General features: G+C 41.9%; 1 protein-coding gene across 10 annotated transcripts in view; it reads left to right on the top strand.

Moving 5' to 3' along the window:
• LOC146522465 (phosphatidylinositol-binding clathrin assembly protein) overlaps nucleotides 1-20,939 on the top strand; it is a 111,105-nt gene that overhangs the window by 66,430 nt on the left and 23,736 nt on the right. For 3 of the 10 annotated variants that reach the window (XM_085139565.1, XM_085139522.1, XM_085139583.1), the window contains exons 8-14: nucleotides 2,414-2,455; nucleotides 5,062-5,082; nucleotides 8,612-8,697; nucleotides 8,858-8,981; nucleotides 12,686-12,822; nucleotides 14,603-14,703; nucleotides 16,795-16,905. In XM_085139565.1, the coding sequence (XP_084995691.1) occupies nucleotides 2,414-2,455; nucleotides 5,062-5,082; nucleotides 8,612-8,697; nucleotides 8,858-8,981; nucleotides 12,686-12,822; nucleotides 14,603-14,703; nucleotides 16,795-16,905 (622 nt within the window). The remainder of the gene's footprint in view (nucleotides 1-2,413; nucleotides 2,456-5,061; nucleotides 5,083-8,611; nucleotides 8,698-8,857; nucleotides 8,982-12,685; nucleotides 12,823-14,602; nucleotides 14,704-16,794; nucleotides 16,906-20,939) is intronic. The other 7 variants (XM_085139556.1, XM_085139592.1, XM_085139532.1 and 4 more) reach the window with 5 other exon arrangements.

Genomic DNA, 20,939 nt, shown 5'->3' on the forward strand with positions numbered 1-20,939 from the left:
TTCTCAGTAGCGAGCTGGTGCAGATGAGTCTGCTCCATGTAGCCATTAACGCTACATCTAAACGATGAGTAGTCAGTGTAGTAAATGTACTAAAAACAATTGAGATCTTGAGGTGTTACCTTTTTAGTTCAATGGATTGTTGAAGCAGATTTGCACATGAGGGTTGGACATCATTTTAAGAAAGCAGCTTTCCACAGCAGACATTTTTGCTCAGGCCCTGCTGTTAGAAACATTACCAGTGGCTCAGAACTGTTCTAATCAAAGGGAGCAACATGAACAGCGAGAGGACTCAGGTGACTGGACATTAGTCTTCATTAATTCTGAGATTTACCCCTGTTGTCGTGTGATTAGTGAAAAATGTCTGCAGTGTAAAAGGCCTCCTGTTAAAATGGGACCGTCCCATTTTTCTAAACTCTTAAGCTTTCGTTTAATAACTGAAAGCACCTGGATTGACTTGAAATGTGCCCTTGATATTTATGTTTGGTTGTTTTGTGGTAAATGACAACAGGATAAATAATCAAAAGTATAAGTTGGAGGCCAACTAATTAAAATATCGTCTTTGGAAGGCACATGTTTAATTCTTACAGTGGCTGAATCAGACATTATACTGACTTTGGACTGTGGAGCTAGCAGGATAAAGACTGTTTAACATCCAATCTGACTCTTTTTACTTTAGGATATTTGTGTTCTCTCTGGTTAAAGTTGATAAAAGGGGGGAAAGAAAATATGCTGTCTTTCAGTTCTAATGTTTTACGTATCAGGACATAATTTAAAAAATAATCCAGTCCTCAGCAGGTAAACACAACTTCAGATGAACAGCAACATATGACAAATTGCACAATGTCCTTATTTTAATTAAGAAAATGAAGCTAAAACACACAAACAGTTTATAGAAAATTAGTGCACCCCAGGATTGAGCAGCTTGTAGAAGCACCTTGAAGGAACTGGTTTCTGTAGGACTTCATTAGTTTTTCACATCATCTTGGAGAAATTTTGTCCCGCTGTTATTTACCATGTGTAGTCAGTTCATTGAGGCTTGTAGGTATTTGTTCATGCACAGTTTGCTTAAGGTACCACCACAGCATTTCATTCAGGACCCCAAACACAGGAGCGAATCTAAAACAGAATGGCTGAAAAAGAATCAAACTCCTCGTCCTTATCTGTCAGACAGATGTTTGTCTCTAGAATATTTTGGTATTCAGAGGAGTTCATGTTCAGCCCAATGACAACGCGCCCAGATTGATCACCCCTCCTCCGCCGTGCCTGACAGTTGGTGTGAGGTGTTTGTGCTGATATGCTGAGTTTGGCTGTCTCCAAATGTAGAACTGTGAATTACGACCACACATCTGATTTTTATCTTGTCTGTCTAAAGGACATTTTTCAGCAAATCTTGTGGTCTGTTTAGATGCAGTTATGGAAACCTAAATCATGCTGCCGTGTTCTTTTTAGAAGGAAGACACGTTCTGCTGAGAGTCCTTCCAAACAAGCCATACCTATCCAGTCTTTTTCTAACTGTGCTGTCATGAACTTTAACATTTAACATGCTAACTGAGGCCTGTAGATCTGAGATGTAACTCTTGGGTTTTGCCGTTTCTTTCACCTAGGGGTGAGTTTGCTGGGAAAGTTGTTAATTATCTTTCTCAGTGTAGAATGATGGACTTTGCTCAGGATTTGACTTATAATCATTGTCAGCAGTTGTTTCTAAGATCATTCCTGATGTCTTTTGTCCTCAGTCCACTTACTTACAATGCAGAAGCAGCGTAAGTAGGGTTTTTTTTGTTTGTTTTTAAATTAACTACACAATATTGTTGCTGTTCATCTGAGGGTGTATTTTAATCTTTTAAACCCTGCTTCAGACCAGATCATTTATTTATTTAAATGCTATCCTGGTCTAATAATTTAAAGAGGCTGTACATTTTTCTTCATTAAATAAAACGATCTTCAAGTAACAGGATTAAACGTTACTCATATTTCCTGTTGGTAAAGCCTGAAGGTGAGTTTGACAACAGGTTTGAAAGAGGGGGGAAAATAAGCTTGTTTATGTCGTGTCCTAGTGTTTTGGAGATGGTTTTGGTGCAGGTTATGGCGTCCTTTATGAGTGTTTTCAGAGTTGTCACGCCATCCTTCATGCCTGCTCTCCCTCATCGGTCAGACATGTTTATCACTGTGCAGTCATTGTTGTCATTCACTGTTGAGATGTCAAACTTTTTCATGTTTATTTCTGTTTTTGTTGACACTGCCGCTGCATGAAGTAATGATTCCCCTGTTTTGTTTTGTTTTTCTTTTCTCATCCTTTTATTTTCACCAAATGGACCCCGCCCTCCTCTTTATGCTTCCTTCTCCATTTTATCCCACCCCGACCCCTTCCTTTTTTCTTTTTTTTTCCTTTTGTAAATTTTGTTTTTGACGACAGCAAGTTGGAATAGATCAGGGTGACATCCCAGATCTCTCACAGGTCAGTGTACATCTCACCGTCCACCTCTCTAATTCCAACCTTCTCACCTTTTTCCCCCCAAAGAGTCTCTCCTGCAGCACTACTTCTTATCTCACTGCTCTCTCTGTGCTTTCATCCACTGACTCACACTTTATTTCACCCCTGCCTTTGCCTGTTTCTCCCTCCTGACCAGTTGTTTACTTCCTTTTCACTCTCCACCCTACTCCTTTTTTGTTTCTTTAAAAGAAAGCTAACCTGAATTTACTGTTTGAATCCAGGCAACTCCCTTCTGGTATAATTGATTTTGCTTTCCTGCTTTCCCTTTCACTTCTAAATGCTCATTACAGATAAAAACAAAACAAAAACAAAAACAGACTGAGCTGTGTTAAAGTTGGCCATCGGCATGCCTGACGCCGATTTAAAAACCCCAAACAATGAGCTTTGGACCTTGAATCAATAAAATTAAAGTTAATTGCAAAAATGAAGGGCTTAAAAAAACAGGACAGCAACAGCACTTTCTAATTGTCAAGAATAAATTTTCCTTTTTGTTTGTGAGTTCAGTGGAATCGCTTGAAGCGTTGTTTTTATCCTCCCCGTGGTTTATGATCGAACATCAAGGACATTGTTTTCTTTGTTAGACTGCTACCCATAAACACACATTATAATTCACTTCAATACCGTTAATGACCTGTTTCTGTTTGTGTGTTTGTTTGCCTTCTTTGTAGTTCTAAATGTGTTAAAAATAGAAGGCCCGTCCTTGGATTCAGTGGAGTGATATTGATCACCAAGAGGGCTGCAGCTAATGATTGCTTTACCAATCCATCTGTTGGTTGTCATAATTAATCTGTGTAAAATACTGCAGTAAGTGGCATCGTTAATTGCTTCATTTAGTTGGTCAAACAGCAAAAACTAAACAAAAAAATCGAGAATATTGGGTTTGTTGCAATAATATTTAACAGGAAAAAGGCCCAAATCCCCACATTAGAGAAGCGGAAACTGTTAGGCTGTGTACTATAGAACATTGTTTTTGAGAAATAATGAAGCTATTAATTGTTTTTCAAAATGATAGCAAAAGTATGATTATCTGGTTGTTTCAGATTCTAAATGGTGATGATTTGCTGCTGGTTTGTGTGATAGAGCATTATTAAAGTGCATGTTTTTTCTACAGAAGGCATTTACAGCGAAACTAGCGGACCTGCTGTACAGTCAGTTAATTTTAGTTACTATTTGGATGAGATCTGCTGTAAAGGGGGAAAAAAACCTCAACAATCAGACACTTCTCTGTTGGCAACAGTGGCGAAGAAGCACTTACTTTGAACAGAAGACACCTCCAGCAGGGGCTGCGACTGTAGAGAATATAAATGGTGTTGTTGAGGATATGTTGACCCATCAACAAGCGCATCTGCTTGCCTCTGTTAGCTGCGTTAGCTTCTCTTGGTGTTTATTAGCAGCTCTTAGTGTCTGTTAGCTGCTATTAGCCAGTCTGTCAGTGAACGTTTTTTTTGAAGTGGATGTAACATTGTTGGACTCAGACGCTTAGTGAATAAACTCTCATTTGATGTGAGAATGTAATCAAACTGTTTATCAAAGGGAATGTTTTTTGTTTGTTTGTTTTGTGTTTTTTAACATTTAACCCTAACATTAACTAGCATAAAGTTAGTTTATAACCAACTGTTGTTGTTTAGCCAACTTGTTGTCAGCGATGCGGAGATAGGAGGGTCCCATGGCTGATCTCAAGCTGCTTACGTAAAATACCAATAATGTGCAATGACTTGTCTTTCCTGGCCACTGTATTTAAATATGGTTGGTGAACAAGCTGGCTTCTGCAAACCAGCTTTTTAATAGATGAATTATACGTTTATTAGAAAGCATCAGTTTGCTGGAAAAGTAATTACATACTGTTCTATGCATATTTATGATTACAGTATCCTCTTTTCTGCTGACTGTATCTTTAAAGTAGCAAGAGTAGGCTAAATATGGATGCATGTAATCAGAGACGCTGTCTTAGTGTTGGGTTGTGGGATTTTTTTTTTGGTATTTTATATAACAATGAGTCAAAATTAACTTGGCATAGAGCAGTTGCTTCTGACAGATCTATTTCACCCACCCACGACTTCTTTCATAGCACACAGCCACAATATGTGACTGATCCCAGTGTCATCTAGTTCCTTTGTCGCTGTCACAGTCTCTGCTATGCCTCAGCCAGCTCAGTTTGGTGCTGTTCAAATATCAGCACCATATCTTAGAGGTGAGTTATCAATTGGTGTGTCCTTGGCTGACAGATTTATCCATAACGAAATAATCATAAGCTGCAGCCCTGATTGGATTGACAGTTTATTAAATTGAGCATACTTTGGCTCATAGTTGAAAAAAACTTGGGTGATTTTTTTTCTTCTATTTTTGCCTAAAGGGAGGGGGGAGTCTCCCACACACTGACACACAACAGTAAAACTTTACAGCTTGCTGGATCGCGACCTTGGTTATGCATTACTAAAAAATCATTAGAGTGTGAAGCTGGAAGTCAACAGCATGCGAGCTGACAGTGTGGGTGTTGAACTCATAGTAAAACTGCACAGTTTACTGTAGTCATTAAACAGACGTTTTTCTTCTTCCCCCTCCTCTCGCAGAAAACAAAAGGATCATACATTGTAGGTGGTGGGTTGCATACTCTACGCCCCCCCCAATCCTGCTTAACCTCCTCCTCCTGCATGAACGTCTTCATAGCATGTGTGTGTGCAACCATACACACTTGCACCTCAAGCCCTCAAAGGCATGCTCTTCCCCTGTTTTTCGAGCGCAGAATGATCTGGTGTCAACTCAGTGCAATATATGTGTATCGGCCTCAGGTGGCAGTCGCTCTCAAACGCGCACACACACACAGCCTTGGCACGACAAGCAAAAGGCCATGAAACCTCATGAATAGAAAATGAAGCTTCACCCCTCCGTCTTCATCTGCATGAAAAGAATCTCTGCAACGGCTTTCAGCTCGGCTCATTTAAATTCCGTCCTCCTCCTTTTTAGATGTTGTTTATTTCATACTTGTCATGCACGACATCATTTCTTCAATACGCATGGTGCAGGTGCTTTAATAGTGAATGACCCGAGCATTACTGTGTAATCACTGTCAAAAAATAAAGGAAACATCAGAGAGAAGAAAGCAGGGTTTCTTTTTTTTTCTTCTTTTTTTTTATACTAGCACTTTTTTCTCAGTGCCTTCTAAAGTCAGAGTTATTACTGCTAAGCATCTTATGTTAAGAGCAAGCCATGCTCGTGATATGACCCCCCCCCCCCCCTCCGAAAGTGTGTGTGTGTCAGAGCTAATATTGACTAAGCGCACACACACACACACACACACACACACACACACACACACACACACACACACACACACACACACACACACACACACACACACACACACAGTCTTCTTTTCACCTATTCAGACCCTGCGGCAGTTAAAGATCTTTCTTTGTGCAAGTCGCTGTTTCTTTAACAACCAGGCAACAGTTTGGCAAGAACCCACCGTCTGGCCCGGCCTCCAAATGCCTCTCCTGTGTGTGTGTGTGTGTGTGTGTGTGTGTGTGTGTGTGTGTAGGCCTACTGACAGCAAACTTTGCATTCTTGCGGACGGAGAGGCAGACATGACGTTGTGATATTTTCACAGTGAAAGAATTTCCCCTCCTCTCTCCAAAGCCAAAAGAGAGATGAACTACTCTTTTAATTGCTGCATGCTAAGTATGGACGACTGAAACTCCCACTTATAGAAATTATGAGTTTGGGTCTCTAATTTATTGGACTAGTGACACATTTTGTTTGCAGTCTTGCTTCACCACCACAGTAGATTTTAAATCACTGAGTCTGTGATTGACTGTGAAGGCTTTCAGAGGTCTAACAAACATTTTGCATTAACTGTTTAAAATTGCAGCCATTTTTATACATATTACCGTATTTTAGAGGTTTAAAACTGACTGACAGGCACTTTCAGTTACAGTTCCTTGTTATTCTCTAAAAATAAAGCAGACTTAATATCCAAAGTTGATTCAAAGTGTTGAATTTTTATTTTTTAGGCTTTTAACTAATTTTAAATGAAATGACAGTGTGAGTGAGGGAGGCTGTCATTAGGCTCTAATAGTAAAATAAACCTACCAGAGAGGAATAGCAAGAATTTTCAGTGTGGCAAAATCAACAATTTGGTTCATTTTTATTTATTTATTTATTTTTTAAAAAAGGGGGGACGGCACCGGCCAGCTCAGGAACACCAAAAAGTCCCACCAAAACCCCACAGGATGTGACTAAAGATGATGACAGAATTATTTCCATGGTTAAGAAAAATAAATTCACAACATCTAACCAACTCAAGAGCAATCTCAAGGAGGTATGAGTATTATTGTCAGAGTGTAAAATCAAGAGACACCTTCATGAAATACAAACTGTTTACAACAAAGTGCAATCCAGTGGTTACACTGAAGTACAAGAAGACCAGATTAGACTTGGCCTGAACAGTTCTGCAAAAAGGGCCAAAACTGCCAAAGCAACCCAAGAAAAAATTGGACAAAATGGCTAAGTCAGTCACCTGATCTCAAACCAACACAGAGGCTTTTTAGTTACAAGAGAACTGAAGATGGAGATCTACAGACAAGCAGCAGCTAAAGAGAGCTGTAGTAAGGGCCTGTTGGAGCATCTCAGTGAAGAAAACACAACATCTGTTGATGTCCATGAGTTTGACCTCTATAGTTTATGCAAAACTGTTCGTTGAATTAAAGCTGAAAGTCTCCCACGTGGTGTTGTACAGACGCAAAACTCGTCTTTGTTGCCTTTTTCCAACAAGTTATGGGCATCACTGAGCCATTAATTGCATCAAGAAAATACTGTAGGCATTAATTGCATTAATATAATGTGACAAATTGATTTATTTGCAAATTAATTTTTATATTTGAAAAGGTTCTGGTTGTATTTTCCATCCCAGTTTACTTTGATGTGATATATATTCATTTATTTCAATAGAGATACTTTCTTTTTCCAGAAATCTATCGTCTTTATCTTGTTTAGCTGTTGGTCTCAATTTTTTTTAGCAGACAAAGAAACACACTTTGAATTACAGTCTACTTATTTGTGTAAATCAGAAATACCTAAAGAAGCATCAGAGCAATAACAAACACATCATTTATTAAGGGAAATACTTTAAAATAGGAAATGAAGTAAATAAGGAAAATAATGCGAAGCTATGTGAAAGCTGAATCAGTTAATGTCATTTAATTGATTTTGTTTAATTTTTGTTCCGTTTAATTTAATGTAATTATTTCTAATTTTGACACTCGTGGTCCTCCGTACATCTTAAAAAGCATTGATTATGCAGCGATAGTGCGGCTGCCTGGCTCGCTGTCGCCTTGCTGTTTTGCTGTGGTCTTTTTTGGCATTAATGAGGCACCTAACGAGTGCAGAAGACATCCTGTTGTGCAGTGTCAAACAATTGGAGTTGAACTCAAAGCTGCAACCGAACTGTTTTATCTGTAGTAGCATAGCAACAGTCCCCAAGAAACCCACTTGCTAACCGGTACACAACAGCTCAAATTTAGCGCTGCTGCCTGGTGTCATTGTACAACAAAAGGCTCTTTAAACACTCCTGGCCTCGCTTTTTTTTCCTAAAAAAGGATAAGAGATTATCTCAGTCTGCAAGTGCAATAAATGCAGAGAGAATTAGTAAAGCTACAGCAGAGGCAACTGACAAGTCAGAGGTATAGAGTACAGCCTGGCATTCGTGCAAGTTTGACAGGACGTCGCGGTGTGAGGGCACTGCAAGATGAATAAGACAAAGAGGCAAACGTAGCAAAGGGAAGGCCCGGCATCGAAATGATCGCTCTGTACTTGTGAAGTCGAGAGAATAAGGCGCAGCCTCTCCTCTTCAACTTCTTCCTCACTCTTTTTCAACCTCCTCCTTTGTTGTGTCTCTCCTTTGAGTCTCCTGCTAACAGTGTGAGTGTTTTCTGCATGTTGCCTTGGCTATTCCTGGAGCCTGATGTACTCTGTTACCTTCCTGTGAGACCAACTAACTCTAGGTGCTGTTTGTGTCTGTTACTGTATGTGTAGGTGGGGGGGTTTGTTTTTTTGCATGTGAGAGAAACAAGTTGAGCGGATGACTGAATTTCCTCCGTTTCTCCCCTCATACTTGACTCTCAGGCTCCCAGCAGCCTGCTGGAGGCTTTAGAGCAGCACCTTGCCTCTCTGGAGGGCAAGAAGACCAAGGAGCTGAATGCAGACACCAGGTAGACGCATTATAATTGGTCAGGCGCATCAGCCTTTCTCTAGTTTGCGACATTTGCATTTCCAACATATGAAATTTCACCGTTCCTCCTCGAGAGTACTCCCTTGAAAAGAAAAATTGAACACCACCTCTGTTTTCTCCCCTTTCTCTTATGTTTGCAGAGCATCCACCCTGTCGAACGCCGTCTCGTCTCTCTCCTCCACCGGCATGTCCTTCAGCCGCATGGATGAGAAGGAGAAGCAGCAGGCTTTGGAGGAGGAACAGGCCAGATTGCAGGCGCTCAAGGTAACAAATTTTATTCTTTTTGGCCAAATTGTTTCTGGATCAAAGCGGGGCAGACTCAGAGCTGCAGCAGCAGAGAGGCCAGCAGCAGCAGGTCAAGTAGTTACTGCTGTCTCCCCTTTCAAGAGACTTTTCAAGTGGCATCACTTGATTCAATTTATTCGATTTTGTGCAGCTCCCGCCAGACACAGAGCCATTTCTTCCCACATATTCAGTAATGCTTCAGTCGTTCAGCAGCCTTCGATGAATGAATCAGTGCAGGCTTTCAGTGTTGAATGCTCATTTTCATTGAACTGTATTAGAGCAGCTTTGCATGATTCCCAGTTTAAAATGATGCTCATCGTTCTCACTCTGAGTTTTGATGAAACTTTGGTTGTTGTGTTGTCATTGAACAGCAGATGGTTGGAGCGCATCCTTTCTCTTTGACCTCATGCAGGCCAAGAGCAGACGAGCTGTGTGACACAGAGCGTGAAACTGATTACGTCTACATATGCTCAAAAAAACCATACCTGATTTTAGCTCCGCCCCCTTCAAAGTCATGACCATGTTAAACTTGTGCAATAAGCCACCCTGAACCTGATGTTCACTTTGAAGACAAGGAAGAAGTCACAGAAAAAGATGGCACATGCCACATGAAGTCGCTGTATGTTTTTCTTGGATGCTTCTGGACATTAGACGAGAACTTTGTGTTGAAAGTTCGATACAGTGGGACAAAATTCAAGTGTAAAACCCAGGGAATTTCATAAATGGACAGGCGTGCTTCTGGCAGCATTCCTGACCCTTGGTCTCAAACACCACACGCTCCTCCACCGTCATTGCCAGTGATGGTCCTCGACATTAAATTCGGGTCATTTAGAAGTTGGGAGTGATGCAAACGTAAATCAGGTGTGGATGTTGCTTTTTATTGCTGGAGTCGGAGTGCTTATTATAAGTCTGTGCTTGAAGCTCTTTAAACCCATCCTATAATCCAGCCTGTCTATATGGAAATAAAGAATAATAGCCTCACAAAAACCACCTCCATGACGAGCGTAGCTGCAGTCCTGTCTCTGGAAAAACTCTACTGCAAATCTCCTGCAACATTTAAGCACTTACAAGTGGGGAGGAGAAATAAAATCCATACTGCTCCACTTTGCTTTACCGGTAGAAGACCGGCTGTGTTGTTGTTGTTGCGTTGCTGCTGAAAGATTGTCGAGTAACTTTGGCAAGTTCTGAACTCCCAGTCGAGGATAAAGGCCAGCAGTCTCAGTGGCGAGGTGAGCAATAGAAAAGTCAAGTGTAAAATGTGTTGACGTTTCTTGCTCCAGCCCTGGGAGTCCTTCCTTACAGCAAAGTGTAATTGAGTAGGAGCAGTGAAGCTACAACACAGCGACTCAGTGTGTGTGTGTGTGTGCATGTTAAGCGTGCTTACATCCCGGCAGAAAAGATACAGTACGTGTCTCCCAGTGTTGCTGGGATCTCTGTGAGCTTTGTGTGTATCCTGGCAGATTACACTCGGCTATGTGTTGCCAGCCAGCCAGCGCGCCTAGGTGTGCGCTCGCGTGCACGTGCTTGATTGGATTTTAGCACGCTGTTTACTCCGTGCCTTTGGTTGCCCCCCGTTTCTGCCAGGGTCCACTGATTACCTTTTGGGTTTAGTAAGAAAGGAGAGGGGAGATAAAGTGAGAGCGAGAGCATAACAGAGTAAAGAAGAGGAGCTGAAAAGAGAGAGAATGAGCTCTGGGGTTAGCGGGGGTCGTCCAAATACTCTAGTCCAGCTGTCTGTGCTCTCTGGTGTCCATATGGACACATGCACTCTCGCTCAGCTACTGTCCAGCTGGGGCCTCAGCCAAAACAATAACAGCAGTTCCCATTTGTTCCTCGCTGCACTGTCAGAATAACGATGAAGAGGACTCTGCCTGGCTGAGGCCGACGCGGCAGCAGCGGGAGCTTCTGCTTATTAATCCGCTCAAAGTCCAAAATCCCTGAAAGGTGGAAGAGGTTGTAAAGTGCAGTAGAACATTTCCATACATTGAAAGTTCAGGATGAAGTGAAAATACCTGGACAAGCACCTGAAAGCTTAAACATTTAAGACGTTTTATTGTCATTATGCAAGCATAACCATGACAGTAAGGCAGTGATCCCTCACAGTGTGTAAAAAGTGTTGGTTCAAGTCAGTTTCTGGCCACTTTCATTCTTTTTTTTTTTTTCTTTTTTTTTCTTTTTTTTTGTGACTTATTATTATTTTTATTGTCCATTTTATTTCTAGTTTTACACTTTAGTTTTCCTTCTTGTTTTACAATGTGATTTATTTTTTGCCACTTATTCTCTAACGTGTGCCTTTCTCTTATTTTTGTATGTATTTCTCCTGCTGTCTACTATTTATATTTTATTCCTGCACAGTTGGTGTTGAGCACCCACAGTTTCATTGTACATGTACAATGACAATAAAGGGCTATTCTATTCTATTCATTCTATTTATTGCTTTCTTTTAACTGGGAGCACTTTGGTCAGAGCTGTTGTTTCCTTTCTTTTTCTATTTTCTTTCTTTTTTTTCTTTTTTTTTTTAACACGCACTATCAATAAAGTATATGGACATAAGTGCATCGAACCCTGTGGAGAAATGAGTTCATTGCCACAGCGAATCAGGGGAAGGACACGAGTGTGAGACGAGAAATGGGCAATAACAACAGCGAGAATGATAAAAGCGAGCGATGTGGTCGCTGGAAACGGCACTCGAAGGTTCAGCGTCTTCTGTGACTCGCATGGAGAAACCGATATTAGTTATTTTTATTATCATGCGTTTTAAATTTTAACACAGATGACTGAGAACAGAATTGATTGACAGTTGGACGTCTTCCGTCGAGCTGATCCTGATGCAAAATCTTTATATTAATGCAAGAGTTAAGAGTCTCTACAGCTACAGGAACACCTTCAGAGGGCTTTGATGATGATTTGATGAATAAATTATTTAAAACTGCATTATCCAGATGCGTTTCATAACCTGACGGCAGGCTTTTTTACTCCTGTTTCAGCTAAATGTAAAGGCGTGCGCAGCTCAGGCTTCACGTGCGTTTGAATTCATCTTCCCGAATCAGCGGAAAAGGCACAAAATTCTAAACCTGTTATTGTTTTCTCCAGTTTGGTTGGACTCTGCTGATGTCGGTGTTTCTGTCACCAGAGAGATCCGCATTCAGCGTTTCAGCAGCACCTGAGTCTCGGGGTCAAGCACTGGTGGACCTTTTAGCATCGCAACAAAAAAGAATTTGCTGGAAACAATTAGTTTTAAAGTACTTTACACTAATAGCCTGTCATTGTATTGTTGTGTGCGCTGAATCAAAAACAACACGGCAGCCTTGGCAGGCGAAACTGCACAATAATCTGAGGCTGGAAATTCATTTGGCCTGGCTTTTAAAGCCAAGAAGTGACTCTGTAGATCACCAAAGAGTACTTTCTCCTGTGTATTTTCTCTTGCTCATCCTTGCGTCACATCATTCATTTGTGAGATTAGATGCCTGAATCAAAAACAGCAACACAAAGCTACATAACTGCGGAGGTTTAGGGTGGTACTTTCCTCTGTGGAAATGTATATTTTGTGTCACTTCCCCCGGATCGGAGCTTGTTGGAAAAGAGCCGCTTGTTTATTTCTGTGGGAAATAGCTGTTTAAGTGTTGCCTTCCTGATCACATTGTGCTGTTTTTCACACTCCCGGCTGTGTGTTCTCCTTCCAGGACCAGCGCCTGAAGGAGATCAGCATGCAGACTCCACCCTCGGCCTCCCCCAGTAGCCAGTCGATAGGCAGCGCCAACAACAACAACCACGTCACGCAGACCCCGGAGTTTTTCAGCTCCACGCTGTCCACCAACAGGTGAGCACACTGCACAGCCAAACACCTCCCTCACACAGAGTCATACTCATCACACTGAAAAGGAGCCATTAGCTTAAATATGCAGCGCTTTGTAAGGATGTTCAGTAACGAGCACAGGTGTGCACGTTAACGAACAGGTCTGTGAGGAATTTGCATTTTACCACCGTCCCGTGTGCAGCAAAGATCTGACTTCATGCTGCAAGCAGCAGGTTTTCAGACAAGAGCAGCACATCATAGAGTTCTTAAATGAAACCCACTTGGTAATATGGTAACTGATACAGCACCACTGACCAGCTACAGTGTAGCTCTAACACCAATGCACTGTGTTAGACGTAGACAGGAGTTACTTTGTAACTCATCTAAAACCCTACGCTACAGCCTGACGTTCACCCGGAGAAATGTAACTCCACGTTACATCAGCACAGTCTGCAACACTTGTGATTGGTCCGTTCAGTTACATTGTTTCCTCCTGTGTTAGCAGGCAGCTACTTTTCAGACTGTCATCTGGATGTGATGCACAAGCAACAAATGAGTTAGTGATTCGTTTTCTGTCAAGTCCATGAAACATATGGGCTTTGATTTGAGGGTGATCATGTGACTGACGTGATTTTTATCCTGGCATCCTAGGTGAAAATCAGTGGGAGCGCTGTTGAGTTCACGCCTCTTACATACAGTCTTGTCATTGAAACCCAGTTTGCACTGGCGTGACGCATTACTAAATCTGTTCTTTAGTTTGTAATGAGTGCAGAGCCAGTATAGGAAGTCAGCAGTGTGCAGACAGGCGATAAACACTGTTAAAGAGGAGCTGATTGAAAACTTAAAAAGATGCATTTGAATGATGGTGATGCTGTGAAGATCTAATGTTGTGATCTAACCTTACATTACGCTGTCACTCGTGAACTTTGTGCAGTATGAGGAGAATCAGTCAGGACATCGTCCTTGTTACGTTCTTACTACAGGAGATAGTCCACTGCAGGCAAGTTCTCACTACTGGAAACACTTAAGGAAGCTGCCAGGAGGCAGGACACATGACAGACTTAATTAGCTAAACTGTTCTCACATGCCTGAAATTCAACATCACGCAGACTTTGCTCTGGAGACATGATGACATTTACATTCTTACTCACAGCTCCGGTGGGTGAAATATTAGGGCTGCAGTGGGTTTTAGGTGCTGGTGCCCAGCCACTTGAACTCAACAGGAGGTGCTTTATATTATAATACAGATTTTCAGATGAAATTTCAAGATGTTAATGAACTTTTTAAGGACCGTAACAAACCTCCTCTTGTTGTGCAACAGAGATTAAAAATATATATTTGTTTTCAGTCAGCGTGGATTTTTAAAAAAAAAAATCGTATCTAACACAACACATCCTTCTTGTATCTCATCTCCGGCTGTAGCGGAGGTAAAGTAAGACTATTTATTCTTGATAATCAGAACAGAATTTAGGCCCAGTGTGCACGCTCTGAATTTACTGCTCCTAACTGCTTTATTGCTCTCTGGAAGTTTTTACAGCCCTTCAGAGCGGGAGGATTAATCTTTATCTGTGACAAACGAACATTTTTAGTGGTGGCTTTAGCTATTTATGCTCAATTGATTAAATATTAATGCTGCGTCTCCATCTGTCTTTCCGTATCTCTCTGTTCTCTCGCTGACTTACTCGGTTCCTGTTCCCTTTTTTTCCTCCCTCTCGACTCATCCTCATTTCTTTCACCCTCTTTTTCTTCTTTTTTTTTCTGCTCGCCTCTTCTGTGGCTTTCCTCTCTGCTTTTCTCTCCTCAGTGTGCCCAATCTGAACAGTGACCTGTTTGATCTTCAGCCGGCCTTCATCCCTGCTGTGCAGAGCACTCCTTCCATCTCCAACGCCAATAGTGCCTGGGGAGGTACGTTACCTGCATACATACACGTTTTCATTTATTTTTATATATATATATATATATAAATATAAATAAATAAATAAATATAAATGCAAATGCACCAGCAGGGACGCAGACATGCGTATAATTCAGACTTACACAAGTTAATTTATTTCTGTAATATCCCCTCTGGCTGCCACTCGAGCACCTGTGTCCATCCATCTATCTGACCATTCGTCATGGAAACCATCCATGCACCATCATCATCGTCTCCATCGTCATCGTGTTTTCTTCAGGGGCTAATGTTGCGTGACCCAGTCAGCGTCTTGTGTTGCGTTCCAATCTCGGCTGCTCAGTACAGAAGTGAGACTCACACAGCGTCTCCTTGTTGTTTGTCGCGGAGGCTGAAAAGCTGAGAACAGACTGCACCCCAACAAATTTGTGTGGAGGGGAAAAAAAACAAGAAGGTCGACATTTCAGCGGGTGCAATCAGCCGCTTCGGATCAAACTGTAGCGCAAAGATGCATCTGTAAGCTGGGCTAGTGCGGCGCATTAAAGGCTTTATGATAAAGGATTATGCAGAGTTTGGCCACGTTACAGTCAGAGCGACTTCCTCACTTCAGATATGAGCCTTTCACATTATCAGGGACTCTGACCCAGAAGCTCAGATAAATGTCCCCCGTACTTTCTTCAGAAATATCACAAAGCTTACTTGCTTCAGGAAATGTCAGAGAATGTAAGATTACGAGATACTGATCGGGTTTTCAGTCGGGCAATAGACGGAGGATGTATTTTAAAAGAGTACTTTAATATTTGAGGGAAATATGCTTCCCATTGTGCTGGGGAAAACTTTACAGAGAATGTGTGGCTAGCTGAGACCACGAGTTGTAACGTTCCCATTAAAGGGATGCACTGACTTGTCCCACTTTTTCAGCTGGAATGATCCTTTTTAAGGATTTTTCTCACTCACACTTTTACCACCGTACCAAAAAAGAAATGGTATTCACTTCAATTATTACCATTTGGTTCATTCAAGCTCAGTTTGAGTCTTTCATGATTGCACTAGTGTTTTTTCTCGGCTCTCTGTTTTACCGTGAGTACACCACCTCACACAAGAGACAGGTGAAGTGAAGATGATAGCAATCAGGTAGAAGACGGCTCCTTCTCCCTGCTGTAGATGCACTAAAAGCTTCCCAGTAAGTGTAAACCAAACATAATGAGAAAGAGAAAGAAAGTGCTTTTGTTGGAGCTTTTCAGTGGGTGTCAACATAGTTTTTGGTAAAGTGAAAAGCCAAACAAACAACAACAAAAACGAACTTAAAAGCTGGTGCACTGCTGCAGAAACATTGTATCAAAGGACAGCACAACGTGTAATATCGCTGAATAGATTGGCCCCAATGATGAGCTTTCTGAGCCAGCACCAAACCAGTGTCTCATACAGTATAGATGTCAGCTCGGAGCATCTCTGGGAAATTAATGAGCTTATATCCAAAATGTCACAGTCTTCCTTTACATACACGCAAAGTTTTAGTCAGGGAAACTTGTGCCGTGACAGAATTGCCAATTACAGGTGCACAAATAGCAGCATGCTAGTTGTTAAGACCGTCACTTTTTCTGATTGTTGTAAGAGCAACATTTTCCATGCAGATAATTGCATATCTGTGCTTTATGGTGACGTTTTTGGGGCGTATTCTTGTTTTGTGGATCCCACAAAGACACCCGCTCCCCCGAGGCTTCGAGCTCCTAATCCCAGTCGGGGATGCGGAAAGACAAAAAGGTGCGTCAGTGGATTTCCTCGTGCACTGGCTTAACTCTCCGGTGAAAGGCTGATGTCCCTGACAGCCTGCGCAGAATCCCGAGTCATCGAGCAACAACAATAGCAGTACACTGGGGACTGTAGCGTCCGTGCTCCTAATCTAATGGGATTAGTTAAGCAGGAGGTGCTGGAATCCTTACTTAAAGCAAAGCTGTGACTTTGGGCCTGTCTGATGGATGCATGTATGTACAGCTGTTTCCTTTGTAAAAGTGTGCCAGATAAAGCGTCTCCAGCTGCTATCTCGCGCAGCCTAAATAGCAGAAACGGTGCTTTAATCAGTCATATTTAATTGCATTCCTCAGGACTGGACAGCCAACCTCTGCAGCAGAGCGGCCCTGCCATGACCGTAGATTTCGATGCTGTGTTTGGGAATAAGGCCACACCCAGTAACAACGGCCCGCAGCCTGCAGCCGGTAAAGCCTCCTCTGCCTGACTGTCCGGGCAGAGCCAGACTGAACTAAACCTTTTCCATCTTTTTATTATATAACTTTTGGCTTTGCTGGGAACGAAAGCTTAACACTTTACTAACATTCTGACTTGTTTCCTGCGACTGAGTGGGTGTGTACAGCTTGCTCGCTCTGTCACATAAACCTTTTGTAACACTTCAAACCCAAAGATGACTTCAGAAACAAATGCTTCCAGTATTTTGTATTGTTTAAAGGTGCATTGTTATAACTGGTACATATTATATGTAAAGAGCAGGCTGTTACTGTCAAGTCCAGGATCTGAGCGTGACCTGGACAGTGTGTAGGTAGCAGAACAACAAAAGTCACAGCCATAGCTACTTGATAATCTTTCAAAATAAAATTCATATACATCTAGCACCTTTTAGGACTGTTAATGTGTGTCTATGAGGCTGGTTTTAAAAGCAGAGGTTGCAGACCACGGCGCAAACGTATGCAAGGAACTTGCAGACTCTGAAATGGTTGCTCGAAAGCAGGGACCAAGTCTGTGACCACTCACAGTCAGCTGCTGTCCTCAAAGAGACTTTGTTGGATCAAGATGTAGACAAAGCTGCATTGAGATGGAATTAGTCTGCAGTTAAACTAAGTTGGTTAAGTTAGTAATTACATAGAATCTGTTTGTGATAAAATGGTAAAGATCGCTGATTTACTTTGATGCACGGACGTTCACATTACCTGCTTGCACTCAGAGTCCAGGCAGAACCTCATACATCTAAAACTTCTCCAAAGATAGTTGCTGCAGGACAGCAATGTAGCTGCAACGTGACATGGGTACACGGGTAACATTGCTTCTAAATCGGAATATAACCAGAATACAACCGGTTAAGCCAAGTCATTTATTTCAGAGAGATGGGTTACACTCATCAGACCGACTCATATTGATTGCAGTGTTCTGACAGTCTGTTCATAAATTAGACGGTAATTATTTGCAGACCTTTCCAAATCCACGTGAGAGTGACTGGAGCTGGTGTGAGTTTGGAGACAAGTTGCCATCCACCAGTTTATCGTCGTCTGACCCCAGAGAGGGTGGTACACACTAAATTAGTTGGTCTGGTTACTGGGTTTCTTTAATGTGCAATCTTTTAAATTTGAGCATTTAAACAGATCTTACCAAGCTGGAAGAAAACTGCTAAATACCATAGTTAACTTCTGTTATCATTGTGAGATGATTCTGACAGAGTGAACGGAGCTGAATCTATGAATACACTGTAAAGAATATTGTTGAATAGGAGTCATGATGTGTAGGAGGCCATCCTTCAGCCTCCTCGCCTTCTGCTGCTGTTGTGTCCTGCCTGTTATGGTAACAGCTTTGGACTGACTCTGACTGGCTCTTAAGTGTTGCAGGTCTGAGCCTTTTGGCTCTGAGCCCTCTTATTAGCTTACTTTCCTTTAACCTCTCAGCAACTGACACAATCAATTCCAGCGCTTCTCAACCCTTTAGAGTCCCGAGGCACTCCTGCAAAGCATATATTTTTAAGGCACACCGAGTTATCGACAACTCCAGAGAAGGTACAGCAGATAAGAGCGACTACCTGCAGAGGTCATCTAAAGACTATTTTCATCATAAAGGGAGAGGGAAGTTCAGAAAGAAGTGCAGGTTTAACTGCAGCAGTATGGAAGAAGTGTGCTGTGACTTTGTTGGGTTTGTTTTAAATTAATTAAAGGGTTTATTTTGGGTGCTTATATTTCACACTTGAGGAAAGGTACTGAAAGGTGTTTCATGGTGCCAGCCATTTTCACTGTGCTGGCGTCCATCAATCAGCCTCACCGGGATTTATCGTCCAGCTGTTTCGGAGCAGCATTCACTCCACACTCGTTGTTGGGACGACTTGATCATAGCACATTTGTCACACAGATCGCTCGTCGTAATCTCGAGGAAAGAATATCCTGAAGTCATCTGGGTGAAATGTTGTCACGTTATCATTGTTATCCGGAGGATTAGCTGTATTTGCACAGCTGTAGCGCAGCCTCATCAGACACTCTTAAAGCTGTTTCACTCCAAAGGCTCTGAGTTGTGACTTTGCTCGGGAGCTGCTCGCTCTAATCTCGTCTAACCCCGTCAGTCTCCTCTGCTCTGCTCAGATTTAACAGTTGGAGGCGTGCAGCTTGTTTCTGGCTCTGGACGGAGCGACTCTTTCTATTAATAGGGCCTGTGTCGAGGCTGCCACTACAACTACCAATACACCATCTGGGCCACTGGCAGCATCACATGTAAAATCCCCCTGTGTGTATGTGTGTGCTCATGCGTTATCTGTGTATTTCTATGCGTGCTCACATGTGTTTGTGAGTCTGTGCTCACACGTCTTCTGTCATTTTACTCCATCCCATCTGTCTGCTTCTGCTCGTCTGTTATTTGTTGTTGTGGTTCACACCATTCCCACCTTCCTACTCCTCCCTGTATTTCCTCTCCCTCCCTCTCTCTGTCTTTGCCTCATCGTCTCCCCATCACACTTCACAAGGCAAAAATCACCCAGGCAACTCCTTTCCATCTGCTCTCCTCCTCCTCCTCTTCCTGTCTGTTTTTCCTCCCTTCTTAATTAATTAATAATTAATACTTTGCCTGAATTTTGACCACTCTTAAGCTGTATTTGACCTCTAGTGATCTTTTCAAGACTTGAGTTTTCTGAAGGGCAACAAGCAATTTCTGTTGGTTATTCTAATGAAAGTGCTCTGCCTGCTACTGCTGTGTCTGTGTGTCCATGTTATATCAAGCAGACTTGTAATGCATGCTTACTGCTGTGCTTCACAGTTGAAAATAATCCTTATAGTATCTTACAATGGCCTTGGTGCAGCCCCTCAGTACATTCTCTGTATATGTGAAGCTCTCCCTTGGAAGTTGGGAGGCAGTGGGAGAGAGCTTTGTGCTGTTAGGGATGTTAGCCTCTCACTGATATCATAAAGAAAAAAACACAGTTTGAACTGACCTCGTTATTCTAAACTCTGTTTAACATTAGCAGCCGCATATATGTGACTAGAAATAAAGTTATAGTTCTGCCCTAATTCTGCTGCATTCCTCTGTTTATGATCTTATCTGGTTTTGTCAGTGCAGCTTTCTCTGTTATTGACAAGCTCATAAAGACTTGCACAAGTCGTCAGTGAAGAAGTCACACTCTTAGAAAGGCCTGACGTTTGTTAGTCGCTTTGTGTAAACTCGTGATGATAATCTTCCTTCTCAGACGGGACAAGTCTGAACTGAGTTTTGTCACATTAGCGTGGAAGCTGCGGCAGAACCAGATGAAACACTTGGACGGAGATTAAATGCACATCTTGTACTTCCTAAGAGGACTGTGTATCTTCAGTTATTACCTGCATAAAGGATGGGTTAATAGGGTTATGTTGGAAACACAGAATAGAGTGGTCTGATATTATTGAGTTTCCTGATCGTAAAACTGATTTATGATCATTTAGTCATCAGGATTCAGATGTTTTAAAATAGGGATGTGTTAGCTTTAGCTGCAGTCTGTTGGCATTTTATAACATACAATATGTATCAGGTTAATAAGAGGGACTTTTTGCAGGAAGAAGTCGCTGTTTCTTTGTGACCTCATTCAGGGCTTTTCACCAGGGAGAACAGTGTGGTGTGTGGCAGCAGGGTTTGTTGATGTCGATGTACTGTGTGTTTACATACACACTGAAATATAGATGAATATATCAAATATGATGTTAAATTTGGTGTTTTTGACCAAAAGTAATGTATTTATAGGTGCTGTAGATAAAATTCAGGTGAAATTGTTGTGTAATTGTTTCACATTTCAAATGTACAGAGCTTTGTGCTGGTGCTTGGACAAGGAGGCTGTGTGCCATCCAGTGTGTAGGCCTTTGTGTTTGGGCCTTGGCTCCACTAAACAGCACATTAGTTTTCAGCTCTTATGAGGAGCAAAAGCGAAACTTTATTAAAAAAAGAAAATCACTTGATTTGATAATAAAAGGGACAAAAGTATTCCCTAACCAGCTGGTTGCTGGTTGTTTCTGGGTGAAATTGG

The sequence above is a fragment of the Neolamprologus multifasciatus genome, chromosome 3 (genome assembly GCF_963576455.1).
Source record: "Neolamprologus multifasciatus chromosome 3, fNeoMul1.2, whole genome shotgun sequence".
Taxonomy (NCBI): Eukaryota; Metazoa; Chordata; class Actinopteri; order Cichliformes; family Cichlidae; genus Neolamprologus; species Neolamprologus multifasciatus.